Source organism: Melitaea cinxia, chromosome 3 (genome assembly GCF_905220565.1).
Source record: "Melitaea cinxia chromosome 3, ilMelCinx1.1, whole genome shotgun sequence".
Lineage (NCBI taxonomy): Eukaryota > Metazoa > Arthropoda > Insecta > Lepidoptera > Nymphalidae > Melitaea > Melitaea cinxia.
The window spans coordinates 5,172,034-5,190,525 of NC_059396.1; the positions used below are offsets into that span (position 1 = coordinate 5,172,034).

The 18,492-nt window shown below is 37.5% G+C and overlaps 1 protein-coding gene across 1 annotated transcript; it reads left to right on the top strand.

Moving 5' to 3' along the window:
• The first annotated feature begins 866 nt into the window (after positions 1-866).
• Positions 867-12,780, top strand: LOC123669722 (integrin beta-PS-like). The gene is made up of 8 exons (XM_045603313.1): positions 867-881; positions 2,257-2,654; positions 2,856-3,360; positions 3,443-3,780; positions 9,704-9,820; positions 10,393-10,567; positions 11,415-11,811; positions 12,503-12,780. The coding sequence occupies exons 2-8, from the start codon at positions 2,431-2,433 to the stop codon at positions 12,715-12,717; spliced, it is 1,971 nt and encodes a 656-aa protein (XP_045459269.1). The 5' UTR covers positions 867-881; positions 2,257-2,430; the 3' UTR covers positions 12,718-12,780.
• Positions 12,781-18,492: the final 5,712 nt, after the last annotated feature.

Genomic DNA, 18,492 nt, shown 5'->3' on the forward strand with positions numbered 1-18,492 from the left:
ATAGAAAATCTTGAATTCTATATATATACTAGCTGACCCCGCAAACTTTTTTACCATATATGTTATAAGCCAACTTAATCCCTCCCTTATAACTGTACTTCAGCCTATCGCAGTCCACTGCTAGACATAGGCCTCCACAAGTTCGCGCCAAAAATGCGTGAACTGATGTGTGTTGCCCATAGTCACTACGCTGGGCAGGCGGGCTGGTGACCGCAAAGCTGGATTTGTCGCACCGAAGACGCTGCTGCCGGTCTTTGGCCTGTGTATTTCAAAGCCAGCAGTTGGATGTTTATCCTGCCATCGGGCGGCTTTTTAAGTTCTAAGGTGGTAATTGAACTGTGTTATCCCTTAGTCGCATTTTAGGACATCCACGGAAAGAGAGAAGGTTGCTATATTCTTTACTGCCGTAACCACAGAGCTTATAATTTAGGGGTATCAAAACAAGATATTGGCCGATTCTCTGATCTACCCGATATTCACACAAAATTTCAGAAAAATCAGTCCAGCCGTTTCTGAGGAGTATTTTAACAGACATTATATTTAAGATATATACACTTTTACTCTAATATGTATACCTGGATTTATAGCTACCATTGTACTGTAGTACTATGAATCGTATCATGATGTTTTACATAAACCGCCGCTCTCTGCACATACATATATTGTATTAGGTATAAATACAATACAAGTTTGTCAAGAACCAATAAAAACAAAATTAACAAGCAGCATATTACTGAAAATCAATATAAAATCGTTTATTATTGTACTTCATGAATACATTTTCCCTTAAATAAACTACGAATTTCCTTAATCGAACAATATGAGGCATGATGTATGAGTTGTTTATTAAAATTATCATAAAATTGTAGCCGCTATTTAAAGTAAGCGTATATTTTTTGTGTGTGCATAATGATAGTTAGTTCTTATCAAATTTTGTTTATTGTAATACCACTGGTGTTAACGTTAAACACGTGTAATCAACGTAAAACTTGTAATGAGTGTATCAGAGATAACAGTTTATGTAAGTGGTGTTCCTCGGTAAGTGCAATACGTATTCTATATATTAATACGCGAAGCAAAAACTTTTTACCCCTTTTTACGAAAATTGCACGGACGGAGGAGTATGAAAGAACCATGCCCTGATTTGGGACATATGGCGTGCAGCGATAATGTCTATACCAGTGTTTTACTTTAGAGGAGTATATGACCAGAAAAATATTTTTGTGCCGTTCAGCGAATGCGCCTTAGTTTACAGGATGTTGAAAAATAGATTTTTTTTGTCATCATCCTCTTCATCTGAACTATTAAATCTTATGAATATATTTTCTAGATCTTTTGATGGTGGATTTATTTGTACATCATGATGTTTTGCACACTCTAAAAACCAGATTATAGTAATTACGTGAACACAAGTACCGATGGTTCGAGCACCATTTTTACAACTATAATAGTAACTTAACCTTAACCTTCTTCTTGCCATGATGGCGCAATTCGCATCCAGGGACTTAGCCGATCAAAATCATACTTCTGACCGTTACCACCGTTACCACGAGGAGGTGCCCTGGACGCAAGAAGAATTGAGGTACTTTAATGATAGCTACTGAAAAGATTTTTTTTAATAAAATAAATTTTTTGGTGTCTCAGTATCATACAATTGGATCGCTTCCAAAACTTTCACGCATTCGACGCAAGGATAAAAGAACACTTGATTGGTATTGTACTAATTTAGTACTTTTTATTGGTATACAATGTACTTCTGCACGCCCATGGCCTAAAACAACCTTTAAATGGGGCACAGTTCTTTCGTATACTTGTAGTTTATATAGAGAAGGAGTGCATATTGCATTTTTTTTTTATTACCCTGCACAAAAAAATTTATTAAATCAATAAAAAAACCATTACACACACTGTAATATATTTGACACACACACGCATATTATACTTTTTTGTTGATTGTCAAAGTTTGTAATCTTTATTTTCATTATTTTTTGGTTTTCATTAATTTCAATTTTTAATTATGGTCGAATTTCGACCCCAGGGCGACCGCTAGTTTCAATAAATTAGTACCCAAACCCAACATACGATATATCATATATATATATGTGTATAAATATGTATTTAATTTTGTGTAATTATCGAATATTGCTGACAAAATTTAAATATGAATACGAGTTATTGGTTAACATTACAAAGTATCGATAAAATTTATTATTATTTTTAGTTGTATGTTGTACATGTAAAATATGTTTTTTTTAGGATAATTTTAATAGCACGAACAGATGTGTATCCGAAAAGGAAAATCTTACAAATTGGTGTGTCCAGGCCGACATAATAAATCCACAGCAAAATGTAATTCCAGTCGAAGTTCTTAATTTCAGTTCTGAAACCGGCAAAATTATACAGATAAAGCCACAGAAAATTAATATTGACATGAGACCTGGTGGCACAGTTGATTTTAAATTTTCGTTCAAAAAAGCAGAGGACTATCCTGTTGATCTATACTTTCTCTTCGACGGATCGTCCACAATGAGAGAAATAAAAAATACAACTGCAAAAAAGAGTAAAGATATATATGAAATGATGCGAAATATGACCAAAAATGTGCTTTTAGGAATGGGAACTTTTATAGATAAAAATGCGCTGCCGTATACACAGTAAGTTTTTAGATATTAAGATAAAACATTGAAATAAATACAGAAGAAGATATCCTAGACGCAATTGTCTCTAACGATAGCTATGTCTCAGTATAATCATTGTGTGCTTACACATAGGTTTGGCATACATGATTTTTATTTATTGGTTTTAATGTAGGTAAATTTATTAGCCCTAGTAAAATGTTATTTTGCGTATTTCAGACTTAAAAACAACAATTTAACTTACTCGTTTCGTAACAAACTAAAATTGACAAACAATTTTAAGCATTTCCAAACTATTGTAAATGAATCTTCCTTTGGGTCAAACTATGATACTCAAGAAGGCATTCTCGATGCCCTTGCACAAGTTATAGTATGCAAAAATGAAATAGGATGGCGAAACGAGTCTAGGAAAATTATAATCGTTTTGACTGATCAGTCTTATCACGTAGCTGGAGATGGAAAATGGGCAGGAATATTTCAACCTTACGACGGCAAATGTTACACAGTCGATGGGGTTTACTCGAAAGAATTAGAAATGGACTATCCATCAGTTAATATAATCAATAAATTGGCATCCGAAGATGAAATAATAATATTTTTTGTCGTCGGACAGGATGTGCAAAATATTTACGAATCTCTTACTAATAGCATAAGTGGCTCTAAAATAGGTACTTACAGCGGGAATGAAGGAAAAATTGTACAAATATTAAAGAGTACCTACGAGGTAATGTAATGTTTGACATAATTTTATTTTCATACTGACTGTAAAAAATTATGTATTTTAACAAAACAAAAAAAAATTTCAGAAAATGATACGCAATTTAAAATTGAAAGTGAACATGAAAGGCGATCATCGCGACCACTTTCACATATTTTTTGATCCCAATTGCACCGTGCATCCCGTGAATAGTAAATGCAACATAAATAGTATAGGAGAACTTACAGTTAAAGGCGCCTTTAAACTCTTGCACTATTTTAATTCTGAGAACATTAAAGTACGTATTTTTTTCGAGGGGATAAAAGAAAATTTGATTTTGAATATCAGTGTATTGCATTCCTGTAACTGTAAAACAGAACTGAATTCTTCTTTGTGTAACTACGGCGGAACGAGGAGTTGTGGTATTTGTGAATGCTATCAGGATAGGTAAGAAGACATGACATTAGTATTATAACATAATTTTATTAAAAAATAGATTATTCAATTTGCGTACGCAATAATTGAAATAACTCGTGTTTAAGTGCTGCTTATATTGATTTTTTTAAGTATTATTGCACAGCAGGATCTATCCTGCTCAAAATCTGGAGCAAGCCATCTTGGGAATAACCTCAACCTTTTAGAAGATCACATCTAATAGTGCTGTTATTCTGTGGTGAGAAAGGTGGCTAGCTCTTCAGGAGGGTTGGGGGTAGGATCGGCAAAGTACTTGGGATGCTTCGGGTGTTACAAGTGCCTTATAGGCTATGATAACCGCTTACCATAAGGTGGGCTATACGGTCGTTTGGTGACATAGTCGTATAAAAAATTAAGTTATCATTTTTTTATATAAAACATTAAGACAGTGGGTTTATACGGTGCTCATAGCACTGTCTGCTGCTGTCGTAATTTTAACTTCTGCGCACATTACTCATGTTTGTTAAAACTAAATAGATATTGTTACTTTTTAGGCATTTTGGTTGGTTTTTTCAGACATTAACTGAGGTAGGGCACGGCAGGAATTTCCTGCTCAAAATATGGAGCAGCCCGACTGGGGTAGTACCTCGACCTTACAGAAGATCACAGCTAAATAATACTGTTTCCAAGCAGTATTGTGTTCCTGTTGGTAAGTAAGGTGACCAGAGTTCCTGGGGGGATTGGGGATTTGGTCGGCAACGCGCTTGCGATGCTTCTGGTGTTGCAGGCCTCTATAAGCTACAGTAATCTCTTACCATCAGGTGAGCCGTACGCTTGTTTGCCGACCTAGTGATATGTGGCGGCACATCACTAGCCGCTACTCACATCCCTACTCGCGAACCGGTCCAGGCGCCCGCGGGGTGCGGACGCGCGCGGCGCGGGGAGAGAGCCTGTCTCCAGTCGGCCAGCGCACGCGCCAGAGCAACGCAAACACCCATCTACGCCGAACCTGTGCCACTCCGCTACGCGCGCTTTGCTTTCTTTATTCGTGTACAATATATTGTATGTGTTATCGCTTTGGCTTAATATATACGCATATTTGGTGGAAGTGTGGTTTGATTGGAAGCCCCCTCACACTCCCACATTGGTGACCCCGACGTGATTAATATGCCGAACCCAAGGGGGGTGGTGTGGCGGCACATCACTAGCCGCTACTCACATCCCTACTCGCGAACCGGTCCAGGCGCCCGCGGGGTGCGGACGCGCGCGGCGCGGGGAGAGAGCCTGTCTCCAGTCGGCCAGCGCACGCGCCAGAGCAACGCAAACACCCATCTACGCCGAACCTGTGCCACTCCGCTACGCGCGCTTTGCTTTCTTTATTCGTGTACAATATATTGTATGTGTTATCGCTTTGGCTTAATATATACGCATATTTGGTGGAAGTGTGGTTTGATTGGAAGCCCCCTCACACTCCCACATTGGTGACCCCGACGTGATTAATATGCCGAACGAACAAGGGAGCAAGACCAACGCCGACCGCGACGGGCAGTTTAAAGATGCAATGGCGGACATAGACGCCACCGATGCAACGGTGAACAGGGTAGCCGTGCGTTTGCCGCCATTTTGGCCGGAGGACCCAGAGGTTTGGTTCGTGCAAGCTGAGGCGCAATTTCAAATATCAGGCGTTAAGGAGGATACTACGAAATTTTATCACGTTATCTCTCAGCTCGAACAAAGGTACGTACGCGAAATTAAAGATATAGTTAAGAATCCGCCATTGACTAATAAATACGAAAAATTAAAACAAGAACTTATTAAGCGTTTATCTATTTCCCGTCAACATCAAATTACCCAGCTCCTATCTCACGAGGAATTAGGCGATAGAAAACCGTCGCAGTTTTTACGCCATTTAAAAACTTTAGCGGCAGACGGAGTTACGGACGAGTTTTTACGCAGTTTGTGGTCGAGTCGTTTACCGCCACATGTTCAGGCAATTATTGTGTCTCAAACATCCGGTAGTCTGGAGGATGCCGCGGAGCTAGCGGATAAAATATGCGAGGTTACATCGACACCTTTGCATCAGCAAGTAGCGAGTACAAGCGTCACCGCCGTCGCCGCTTCTAGCAACTTCGACAGCTTAGTAAAGCGCATCGAAGGTATGATTACGTCACGCATCCGGACTGAGTTGAGCCAGCAAATTTCGCAACTTAATATTAATCAACGTAGCCGCCGTCCGTATCGAGGTGGACATCGTTCGAGGAGTAGAAGCCGCAGCCGTACACCTGGTGTTTGCTGGTACCATAATAGCTTCGGGGATAAGGCTAAGAAGTGTAGATCTCCTTGTATTTACAAGTCGGGAAATCACAGCGGCAGTTCGTAGAGGCGACAGACGACTGTCGGGGCACTACCAGTCGCCTTTTCATCACGGACCGGAAAACTAAGGTACAATATTTAATAGATACGGGTTCTGATTTGTGTGTTCTCCCGCGTCGGTTCCTGCGCCAGTTCAGACAGCCCACGGACTACAGACTCACTGCTGCAAACGGCAGTATCATCAATACCTATGGTACCATGATTATGCACTTGGACCTAGGTTTGAGACGAGACTTCCGGTGGAACTTCGTGGTAGCGAACGTGGATAAGCCAATCATCGGAGCCGACTTCATCGCACATTATGGGTTATTGGTAGACTGCAAAAACAGACGCCTGGTAGACAGCATGACAACGTTAGTTACACCTGGGACCATAAAGACCTGCAACCAGACCAGTATCAAAGCGATATCAGGTAAAACAGAGTTTCATAAATTATTGTCTCGGTACCCAGAACTGACCAAGCCCTCTGGAGTTTTCCGCGAGGTTAAACATTCCACTGTTCATTATATAAATACAACACCTGGACCTCCAGTATTTTGCAGACCACGACGCCTGGCTCCCGATCGACTCAAGATAGCCAAGGAACAGATCGAGGACATGATTCGAGACGGCACTGCGCGACCCTCAGACTCACCTTGGGCATCAGCGTTACACCTGGCACCTAAGAAAAACGGTTGGAGGCCTTGCGGGGACTACCGCGCACTCAATGCGCGTACCATACCTGACAGGTACCCAATTAGACACATAGAAGATTATGCACATAGGCTAGCAGGATGTACTATCTTCTCGAAAATAGACCTGGAAAAAGCTTACCACCAAATTCCTGTCGCCCCAGAGGACATACCGAAGACTGCCATCACCACGCCTTTTGGCCTTGTAGAGTTTCCGTTCATGTCGTTTGGCATGCGAAACGCTGCACAAAGTTTCCAGCGGTTCCTTGATGAAGTGTTGAGGGGCCTAGATTTCTGCTGTTTCTCATACATTGACGATATCTTAGTATATTCCAATTCTAGGTCTCAACACCTGGAAGACCTGGAAATCGTTTTCAAGCGTCTGCATGATTATGGACTCCGTATAAATGAAGGAAAGTGTGAATTCGGCCGGGATGAGATCGATTTCCTTGGTTTTCACATTTCCCGACACGGCACGCGACCTCTAGAAGACAAGGTTGAAGCCATAAAGCAGTTCTCACCACCGAAGACCGTCAATGGGTTACGTAGGTTTTTGGGGATGCTAAATTTTTATCGGCGTTTCATTCCACACGCCGCCGCTTATCAAGCACCTCTCCACGACATGCTATCGGGACCTAAAATAAAAGGTACGCAGCCACTTACCTGGACAGCTGAGCTTCTCGCCGCTTTTGACAACTGCAAGGCAAGTATTATCAAATGTACTTTACTTGCACATCCTGTCATGAACGCACCGCTTGCTCTCGTGACCGATGCTTCTAACTTAGCTTTGGGTGGAGTGCTCCAGCAGTTGGTGGAAGAAAAATGGCAACCGCTTGCTTTTTATTCAAAGAAGCTAAATAAGTCCCAACAACTTTATAGCGCTTACGATAGGGAACTGCTTGCCATATACGAAAGCATCAAACATTTCCGCTATATGATTGAAGGTAGACACTTTGTTATATATACGGATCACAAACCTATTACCTACGCATTCCAGCAGAACAAGCAGAAGTGCTCACCAAGGCAGTTTAACCATCTCGATTTTATTTCACAGTTTACCACAGACATTAGACACATTCCTGGAAAAGACAACATCCCTGCGGACGCGTTGACGCGTATCGAGGCCATATCAGTACCACCGACCTTAGAAGAGCTAGCTCGTTCTCAAGAAAATGATACCGAACTGCGCGAACTTCTCTCCAATCATTCAACCTCATTGAAACTGGAACAAATTCCCGTACCCGGTATGAATATTAAGTTATACTGTGACGTTTCTCTGTCGAGGCCCCGTCCTTTTGTTACAAAGGAGCTACGTCGACGGATCTTCAACTCCGTCCATTCGATGAGTCATCCTGGAGCAAAGTCAACGACAAAGATGGTAACTGACAGATTTATTTGGCCCTCAGCTCGAAAGGACTGTCATGTTTGGGTTCGAGCCTGTGAAGCCTGCCAGAAGTCAAAGGTACACCGTCACACTTCAACACCTCTAGACAATTTCAAGCTACCGCAATCGCGTTTTAGTCACGTGCACATAGATTTGATCGGCCCGATGCCACCATCTCGCGACTACAGATACTGTCTTACAGCTGTCGATAGGTACACACGATGGCCAGAAGTACAGCCGCTTCAAGACATAACAGCTGAAACTGTGGCAAGGGCATTCTATGAAATATGGATTTCGCGTTTTGGCTGCCCGCAGACTTTGTCGACAGACAGAGGTCGGCAATTTACATCTCAAATTTTCAAAGCTCTTACAGACCTATGCGGAGTCCAGCTGCGCCACACGACTGCATACCACCCAGCAGCCAACGGAATGGTCGAGCGGTTCCATCGCACTCTGAAGGCTGCAATCATGGCTCACGACGAGAAACACTGGACGGATATCTTACCCGTGGTCCTGCTCGGTGTGCGGTCAGCCTGGAAAGAAGATCTGCAATGCTCTGTAGCAGAGATGGTATATGGTGAGCGCTTGAGAGTACCCGGTGAGTTCCTTCAATCCACTCATACTAACCAGTTGAAGCCGTCAGACTTTCTCTCACAACTGAGGCACAACATGTCACTTCTGAGACCCCAGGAAGCATCTCGACATTCTCCAGCTTCTGTATTTGTACATGACAACCTTAAAACTTGCAAGCATGTTTTTATTCGAAAGGATGGTCTTCGAGGATCATTAGAACCACCATATTCAGGCCCATATCTTGTACTTGACAGAACAAACAAGACAGTCATTGTGAAATTGGATAGAGGACCAGTGACTGTCTCAATGGATCGTGTAAAACCTGCTTACATACTGACCGACTCATTAGAAGACGCGCCGAAATCGGCGATTAAAAACCCTGATGGTCAACGTCTGGTAAAGACCACAAGGTCCGGACGCATAATCAGATTTCCCGATTATTTTTCCGCAGGTTTTCCAAACTCCAAGGGGGGTGGTGTGGCGGCACATCACTAGCCGCTACTCACATCCCTACTCGCGAACCGGTCCAGGCGCCCGCGGGGTGCGGACGCGCGCGGCGCGGGGAGAGAGCCTGTCTCCAGTCGGCCAGCGCACGCGCCAGAGCAACGCAAACACCCATCTACGCCGAACCTGTGCCACTCCGCTACGCGCGCTTTGCTTTCTTTATTCGTGTACAATATATTGTATGTGTTATCGCTTTGGCTTAATATATACGCATATTTGGTGGAAGTGTGGTTTGATTGGAAGCCCCCTCACACTCCCACAGATATAAAAAAAAAAACACAAGATTCTCATCCTACTGGGGAAAGTTAATTTTGGAGTATTTTTTATTGTATGTTTTATCAATTTTTTTGCAGAAAACAAACAATAGCCAAACTCAAATGAGTATAATAAAATGTAACTTTAATATTATTAATGTTTTAAATGAATTAAATACATATTTTTACTACCTTAGGTACGGTGATAAGTGTAGCAACCCGAACGACAACTCAACTTGTATAGCCCCCAGCGACACTGCATTATGCAGTGGACATGGATCATGCTTGAGAGGAAAGTGTTTGTGTAGAGATGGGTAATTGAACTCTTCTATTGTATATTTTTCAATACAGGTTAAGACTTGAACGGAGACTTCTTGTGAAGTCTCCGTTCTTGTACAGTATCAACGAAAGTTTTATATTATGTCTATAAACGTTGGCAGTCGAAGGTCGATTTTCGCTCGAAACAAACGTTTGTATTTAAACAATTATTTATGTGTGCTTTTGATGTTTATCCTTTTCTATCACCTATCTCCTAACATGCCTCCAAGAACACTTAGTCTTTAATACTGATTTTTTTAGTCCCATTGAAAATTACTCAAAAAAGAACACGATATGTCTACATTTTTAGAAGTGTGCTGATACTTTTTGGTTTATTTTTAAATTTTGTTAATTAAAGCTGAGCCAAATTCTATATTTTTGAGTATGAATGCTCGAACAGAATCTGACTATACTGATGTTTTAAACCCTTACACGAATTCCTTGAAGATTTCAGAACAATAAAAGTTATGGGTGAAGTCAAATAGTACAGTAGTTTTTACCACGATGATAAAGTAAAAAGTTTTATCACAAAAAAGTAAAAGGTTTATTCAATATTTTTTTTTTCCAGATACGAAGATGAATATTGTCAATGTATCAAAGAAAGTTGTCCGAGAGATGCTAATGACAATATGTGTTCTTATCCCCATGGCGTATGTGAATGCGGTGTATGCAAGTGTAATCCCGAGTGGATAGGGGATATATGCGCTTGCCCCAATACAACAGACTGTAAAGACAAGAATGGTGTAAGTAATTTTTCATAATGAAACTTTGTATTTATTTACGCAACAAGGCATTGTTCATATCATATGTATCAAATTCCTTTGTGTCTTCTCCATTTTATTTTGAGGAAATCCTCTCAGATAAAAAATGTGGAACACTTTACAGTTGTACTCGTCATTCTGGTGCTATACCTACTCTTCTCAGTATCGTCCCAATTTTAGCACATATACTGTCAAAGCGGGTAGTGCACTGCCAACGCCTGTCAGCTGTCGACACAAATTAAAATTATTAAACCAATCAATTTTATGCATTTACTGAAGCCTTAAAGTTTTTTAAACAATGACATACACAATGTACTAGCGCAATTTTGTGTAATAACATTAATTTAAATATAATTTTAACGGTAACGTTGTAAAAACTTATGCCCTGAATGGAGTGGACACTGGCTTCATCAATGACTATGAGGGTAGTGTTTTTTTTCATTGATAATGTCCACAAATAAGCGCTTCGTCCACCTGTTGGTGAGTGGAAACTAGCTCATAGACGCCAGCATCATCAAGAGCATTTTCTGCGTGTTAAAGACCCTTTCCCCTCCCCAGGAGCTCTGACTACCTTACTCATCACAGGAGCACAACACTACTTGAGAGTAATGTAAATTTCTGTAAGGTAGAGTCACTTCCCCGGTCGGCCTGCTCCAAATTTTGAGCAAAAAATTGTGCAATATTTATAAACAGAGATATTATGTAGTACAAAACTTAAAAGCAACTCAGTGTCCATTACGTCATTAAGTCTTCTTTCTTCTTTCATCTCTAATCCCAAGAAAATTGTCTAATTTATAAAAAGTTTTAATAAAATCTCTTGCTATTTTAGATTTTGTGCAACAAACGGGGTGAGTGTATTTGTGGTGTCTGTCAGTGTCAAAAGGTAGCTGACTGGGATGTTAGGAATATACAGAACAAATACTGCAGACTGTCATGCGAAGAACAGTCTTCTGAAGACTCTTGTCATAAACGACAATGCTCTAATCTCGAACCGCTCGCCTTGTGCTACTTGAAGGGATCAGAGTGCTATCGCTACAATGAATATGTTGATATAACCTTGAGAAAGAATTTAACAGCGGTTAACTTCACCAACGAATGGCAGGAATGTCCTAAGATACGAGTTGACCTCGGTGCTTACACGAAGTTTATATATCGCTACAAGGAAGATGACTACGGAATAAGAATGATTATTCAATCGGATTTTGACTACGCTGAGACATATTATGGTAATTGATAAGTATTTAATTCAATTTATAAAATTTATGTTTGCTCACCGAGTATACCAAGCAAAACATATATAAATTGATTTACAATAATATGTGAATTGATTTTAAAAATGCTCTGATATTATTAAATGAGATACCTCATGGATTGTTTAAGTGATTTCTAGTTAGAAGATTGTGTGGAGGTTTGAAACAAGAGGTAACATCATTACTCAATTTATTTCTTGCTAGGCAGTTAAGCAATCTGCTCGCCTAGCGAGAAATTTACAGACACGTGCATTTCAATTCGTAGGCGAGAACCGTGATCTAGAATTGATTAAGCTCTAATCTTTCTCCTTAATAGAAGAGATATTTTTCTACAAATTTTACATTTCCGGGTTCATACAATGCAGTACAGTTACATGAAAATGATTGCTCCACGGTCTGAACAACTGGCTAGTATGATTCCCGTCACGGAAGTGATCTTTGCTGGTCTATGTATAGGCCATACAGATAATTGCAATGTGTGTCCAAACCTTCGTAATAGATTAGTATCCAGCTAGAGACCGTTAAGTGCGAGGCGTTTAATAATTTTCAATTAATTGTTTAAATTATTGAAGTTGTATTAAATTTTTTAGTAACATACAATCAAACAGTACAATAGAGATACGTAATGTCAACTTTAATTCATCGTAATTTTGTATTTGTTTTACAGTAATTGGCGGAGCATGTCTAGGGTTTCTTATTTTGATTGGAATCGTGACAATCATAGCTTGGAAGTACCTTACAGAGAGACGAGATCGTAAAGAGTATGAGGCTTTCCTGAAGGAATCGTCCGATATGATATCGGTATGCGAAAACCCTATTCACGAGCCAGCGACAACGACATACCATAACCCGACGTTTAGAAAAAGATCCTTTCGTTCTTAGATATTACGCTTGTTGGTGATTATATTTTTGAATAATAAAGTAATTTTATATTACATCAGCTCAGCTAAGAGTATTTTATTTTAATAACTAAAAACATTTAAAATTATCTATGACGACTTTTAAAGACATAGGTACCTATAGATTATTAGTGAAAGCTTAAATTCAGGAAAAATAGTTGAGTATAGGACAAGACAATGTTAAAATATTTTGTAAAATAATTATGAAGTGAAACAACATTATTTTTACTGGGCCAAAACCAATAGATAGCCAGATGATAGTTCAGAAAACCGCAAAAGTATTCAATGTCAGGATAATATCTACTATCTTATGTCAGTTTTAAACAAATAAGCGAATCAACTAATTGAAAAAAACCTAATGTAAAAAATTCATTTCAATCCACTTAGTAAGATTTGTATGATAGACTATAAAATTTTATAACTTCTTATAAAATGAAACACGACGATAAATTTATTTTTATCATTTCTTCGTTTATAATTTTATTGTTTTATAGAATCCGTATAGACACAGCCCAGACGTAAAATTTTCAACGCAGTGCCCATCCTGAAACATCTTTCTTCAAAGTAGTAGTATAGAAGAATCTGCTGGCACTAACAATAACAGTGCAATAAGCAACGAAGTTGACAGTGTTTTACTTTTTACTTGTATGATTGTAGACAATAAAGTTATGATAACTACAATACGATGAGAACAATTCGTCTATTCACATCAGTTCTCCTTTCCTTAAAAAACTATAGACACATCTTTTTTGAGTGAAAATCGTTTAAATTGACATATAAACCTATAGCAATAATATTTTGTTAAATAAATATAATAGCAATCGAACATATTTAACAATAACATACTATTGCTAAGTTATGACACCAGGCGCTTTTTAATTCGTGTGTATTATTATTATTATTATTATTATTATTTAATAAGTATGTTATTTGTAAAATTCCAATACATATTATAACTAACCCGAGTAGAAATTTTTTCGTCTTCCTTAGAAGGTCCGGACCAGGCATGCCTGATCAGGACTAGATAAGGCATGTAATTGGCAGATGATTGGTCTGGACCTGATCAGGATGAGATGAGATTTTCTGATCGGGTCCAGATCAGGAAATCTCATCTCATCCTGATCAGCAGGTTCGGTCCGCTCCTTTTAAAAAACACGAATGTATATTCTTGAAAATATTGTTTAACAAAAAAAAGCGAATTGATATTATATGTTACTTAACATAATTATTATGATATTTATTTCCGTTTATTTTTTCCAATGTATTATTTATTTATGTTTTTACTTTAAATATTAATTATTTTTATTTATTTTTATGTTATTAATTAAATCTTATTTATTAACTTCTAATAACTGACTACTAATTAACTATTTCCTATTACTTACGACTGCTCCACTGTGTAGAAATGGACTCCCTGCTAGACTGTCCTGATAACTGTATATATATAAATACTACTAGCGCACTAAGTGCGCTTAAAAACATTAATAGCGCGATTCAGGCTCAGTTCGCGTAATTTCTTTCAGGCTCTCCTGATCTGGACCGGACCGGGTCCTGATCCAGTATGCCTTACCATACTTGATTATATTTTACATCAGGCCATCCTTGTCTGGACCAGACCTGGTCCTGATAGAACTTGCCAGATCTGGCATGCCTCATTCTATCCTGATCCGGTCCAGATACAGATCTGGTTGGGCCTAACCTTTTATTTAGTCGGGTAATATATTGTATTACGTTATGTTAGGATTCATTCGTTTACCTGTATTAAATAAAAGAACTTTCATACTACATTGATAGGTACAATAAAAGCCGGTTACTCGTAAAATCGCTTCAGTTAAAATTGTAACAAAAGTTAATTTTATCGTTCCTGTAAGCATAACTAAGATTTAACAGCTTCAAGTATATTGTAATGTTCAACAACGACAATGGCGGTTAAAAGGGTACTAGTCGCACCAATATTGATACAATTTGTATTCTTTACCCTGTTTTTTTCCTGTTGCGCCAATTTTACCTACGTGGGAGGCATAATCAAAAAGTAACACTGCATGCTTTTTTAATTTAAGACGTTAATTTAAATAATATGTTTTATGGCCCATAGATTATTTTATTTAATAATATTAAAATGTAGAACACAAAGCAGTCGTTTGGGTGAGTAATCAAAAATTAAGTAGATATATCTGTTGTTGTAGATATATTCTGCTGTGCTAGGGGAGGCCTATGTCGAAGGACAACCTGACAAAAGAACCGGTTACTAAAATAGTAAAAAACAAAAATTGTGTAGTGCTTGTTGGTCAGTGAATAAAGGCTTTATTTATTTATTTATTTATTTATATCTGTTGTTTCTATGCTTTAAACATTTGGTTTCATTTGTAACTTAGGTATATCTCGGGAGGGATATTTGTATTTGTACCATATTTATTTCCGGTCTGGGTGGTGGTCTCTGTGGTTCTCTCCGCCGTGCCTCAGAGAGCACGACCTACCTAAAGCTTAGCTTTGACGCAATTATAAGCTTTTTTATTGACAAAAATGTCCTAATTTATATCCGTATAAACTTATTAGTATATTTTAAAAAAAGCGTATCTTATCTTACTTCTCAGCTTTTCAAACAGTAATTTTAGTATTATTTGTACAATAATATCTATATATATACAATATGTATATATAATATACCTTAACATAAAGTAGATTTTTTAAGGTTTATGGCCTTTTTGTTTTTTAAGATCCTGTATTTAGGAATTAGCAAAAAAAATTAATTATAATTTTGTGGGCTTCGAAATTAATATTCTGGTGACATCATAACATCTATAGAATCGTTATTTTTTTTTCACATTGCCAAATTTCATAAATATCAAATTAAAAGAGTTTGTTGGTTTGGATTCAGATATTGTATTATCTAGAGATATTGTATATACATATAATAATATTATAAAGCTGAAGAGTTTGCTTGATCGCGCAATCTCAGGAAGTACTGGTTCGAATTGGAAAATTATTTTTGTATTGGATTTGTAGTCCATTTACCGAGGCTATATATTTTAGTACATTTTTTCCTCAAATTAACGCGGGTAAAACTACGGGGTACAACTAGTAATCATTAAAATATTAAATTAAGTATAAAGAATATAATAAAAAGTGATGATAATATTATTAATGTATGAGTTTTTTTTTGTCTCTTGCTTTTTGTTATCTGGAATCTCTCCGTGTTTTTTGTAGAAATGGATTTTTTTGGTTTATGTAAAAGTAATGACGACAAGTTATCGCAACTGGTTTGTGGCTATTACGCTAGCGGTTGCGGGTTCGAACCCCGCACACGACAAACATTTGTATCGGCCATACAAATATTTGCCGTGGTCTAAGTGCAGTCCTTGTGGGTCTTCCCACCGTGTCTTGGAGAGCACGTTAAGCCGTTGGTCGCGGTTGTTATCACGTATACCTGATAGCAATCGTTTCTCATAGTAGGGTATATATCCGCCAACCCGCATTGGAGCAGCGCGCTGGATTAAGCTCTGATCCTTCTCCTACGTGAGAATGAGACCTGTGCCTAGCATTGGGATATTACAGGCTGAAGCGTAATGACACAGTGCACATTGCATGTGCAATGCATATAGAGTAGTACTAGCTGACCCCGCAAACATTGTTATGCCATATATATTGTTAACCTCCAAAATCCCCCCTTTGTCACTTAGGGTTATGAAAAATAGATGTTGGCCGATTCTCAGACCTACCCGATATGCAGACATTTCATAAAAATCGGTCCAGCCGTTTCGGAGGAGTATGATAACTAACATTGTGACACGAGAATTTTATATAGAATGACATTACATACATACAGTAATGTTAGTTTAAAACTTATGTATTTGTTACTTTCTTTGTGAGTTACTATTATTGATATTTTTAATACTGATATTTTTTTATTTTACAAAAAAACATGTTAAGTGTTTATTTTGGCCAAATGATCAAATTTTTGCAAGTTTTGTCAGGCTTCGAATGCTGAGCGATGTTAGACCTGCCAGATGTTACCGAAATCTGCTCGTAATGTTCATTTTTATTTTTTTATAAATATTTAATGATTCATATCATTTTTTTAAATTGTGTGTTATTAAAGCTTACAAAATTGTGTCAGTTGTAAGTCCTCTTATTTCTACTTTGATTACAGGCATATTAGCTAATACTCGCCATACCTCTGCGAATAATTCGCATTAATTCAGTTTAATAATTATCACTTTATAAAATTACAAAAAAGTATTAGTGTGTGTGTAAAGTATACGTGAGTTGATTTGAATTTCAACAAAAAAAAAATACCGACCGTCAATCATGTTGACAATGTTTCAAAATTAAAGCCGTCAGATGGCAGCATTGCTGCATTGTGTCTCAATCTACATATTTTAATAATGAATTAATTTTTACAAAAACAAAAGTTATAGTAAATTTTTCAGTTTGTTGATGCCGGTAGTGCAAACGGTTATCTATAAAATGATATAATATAATTTATGTGGAGTGATTGGGAGGTTTTTTCTAAAAAGGGAGGCAACCTTAGCGTATTAATATATATTATAAAGGTACTTATAGTAAACGTATCTTCATATGTACATAATCAAACTTTAAGTATTCATATTTTTACTAATGCTATTTCTTGTTAAAATGAGTGTGCTTGTTTTTAAACAAAAAAGTTGACTTTATTTCACATCGACAAGTAGAGTGTGATCCACACTAGTAGGGATAGCTCAAAGGCCACTCATCATATCTTACTCAACTAAACGGGACCAGACGACAAGCACAAGCTTTCGAAAAAAAGAATCATCAAAATTGGTACACCCAGTGAAGGTTATGAGATAGCAATAAACAAAAAAAAATACAGTTGTCTTCTCAAAATCTCATCCTATTAAAAGGTGGAAACATTCTACGTTTCTATTTTGCCTTTTGTACGTTATTTGACTATTCATAGAACACAACAATAATGCTATTTTATGGCAAGCATTATATTTATTTGTTGTAGTTTAGCTAATGTCACGGTGTTTTTTTACTATTTTTTTTTTTCTCCTATTCTATTCAATTGTTCTAAATTTCTTTATCTTACCAATGATGTTCTTACCTGCAAAATTTCTCATCCTGTAAATATCAAATGTTTGTGCAGGAAATTTATAAGAGGTAGGGATAACTACAAGACAAAAACTTCTAAAGTTGTAACGTTCTTACCATGATTAATTTTAAAAACGACTCAATGTTTGATGTATATGTATTTATATTGTGAAAACCCTACTAGGCCACGTCTATCGCCGCTTTGACGTCTCTACAATATCACGTATACGTCATCATGTTCACTTTAAACGAGTGTATATAATTTAATGGAATTATATATAGTATACTTATATTATACTGTATATTCTAAATATTTGACTGCAATCGAAATTTAATTTAAAAATTTAGTTATAAATTTGAACGCTACTTGCAATGTCATAAATTAATTGACAAACAAATAAATTACATAATATATAATATTGAATATTATAATTAAAAATTTAATTTGATATTGCATTTAAAATTCAAAATTTTTTCGAGAATTATTGGAAAAAAGCCTTATAATTTCCGCGAATTTCCTCATAACGATGATTCATCTCGCTTAACTGTCTGATGAAGTGAGAGAGGTCGTTCGTACGATCGTAGCCTCATACAGTCTGTGGCTGATCGCGTCGACGGGCGCGCGTATATGATATTTAAATTTCGAACGTGATAATCATTTTCCACATTTAATTTCGATACTTAA

What these genes read in the sequence shown, in the direction of transcription:
- LOC123669722 (XM_045603313.1), top strand. Translation starts at nt 2,431, where the DNA reads ATGAGACCTGGTGGCACAGTTGATTTTAAATTTTCGTTCAAAAAAGCA. An exon ending in AATGCGCTGCCGTATACACA is followed by an intron (nt 2,655 to 2,855) that starts GTAAGTTTTTAG and finishes TGCGTATTTCAG; the next exon opens with ACTTAAAAACAACAATTTAA. An exon ending in TGTGAATGCTATCAGGATAG is followed by an intron (nt 3,781 to 9,703) that starts GTAAGAAGACAT and finishes TTACTACCTTAG; the next exon opens with GTACGGTGATAAGTGTAGCA.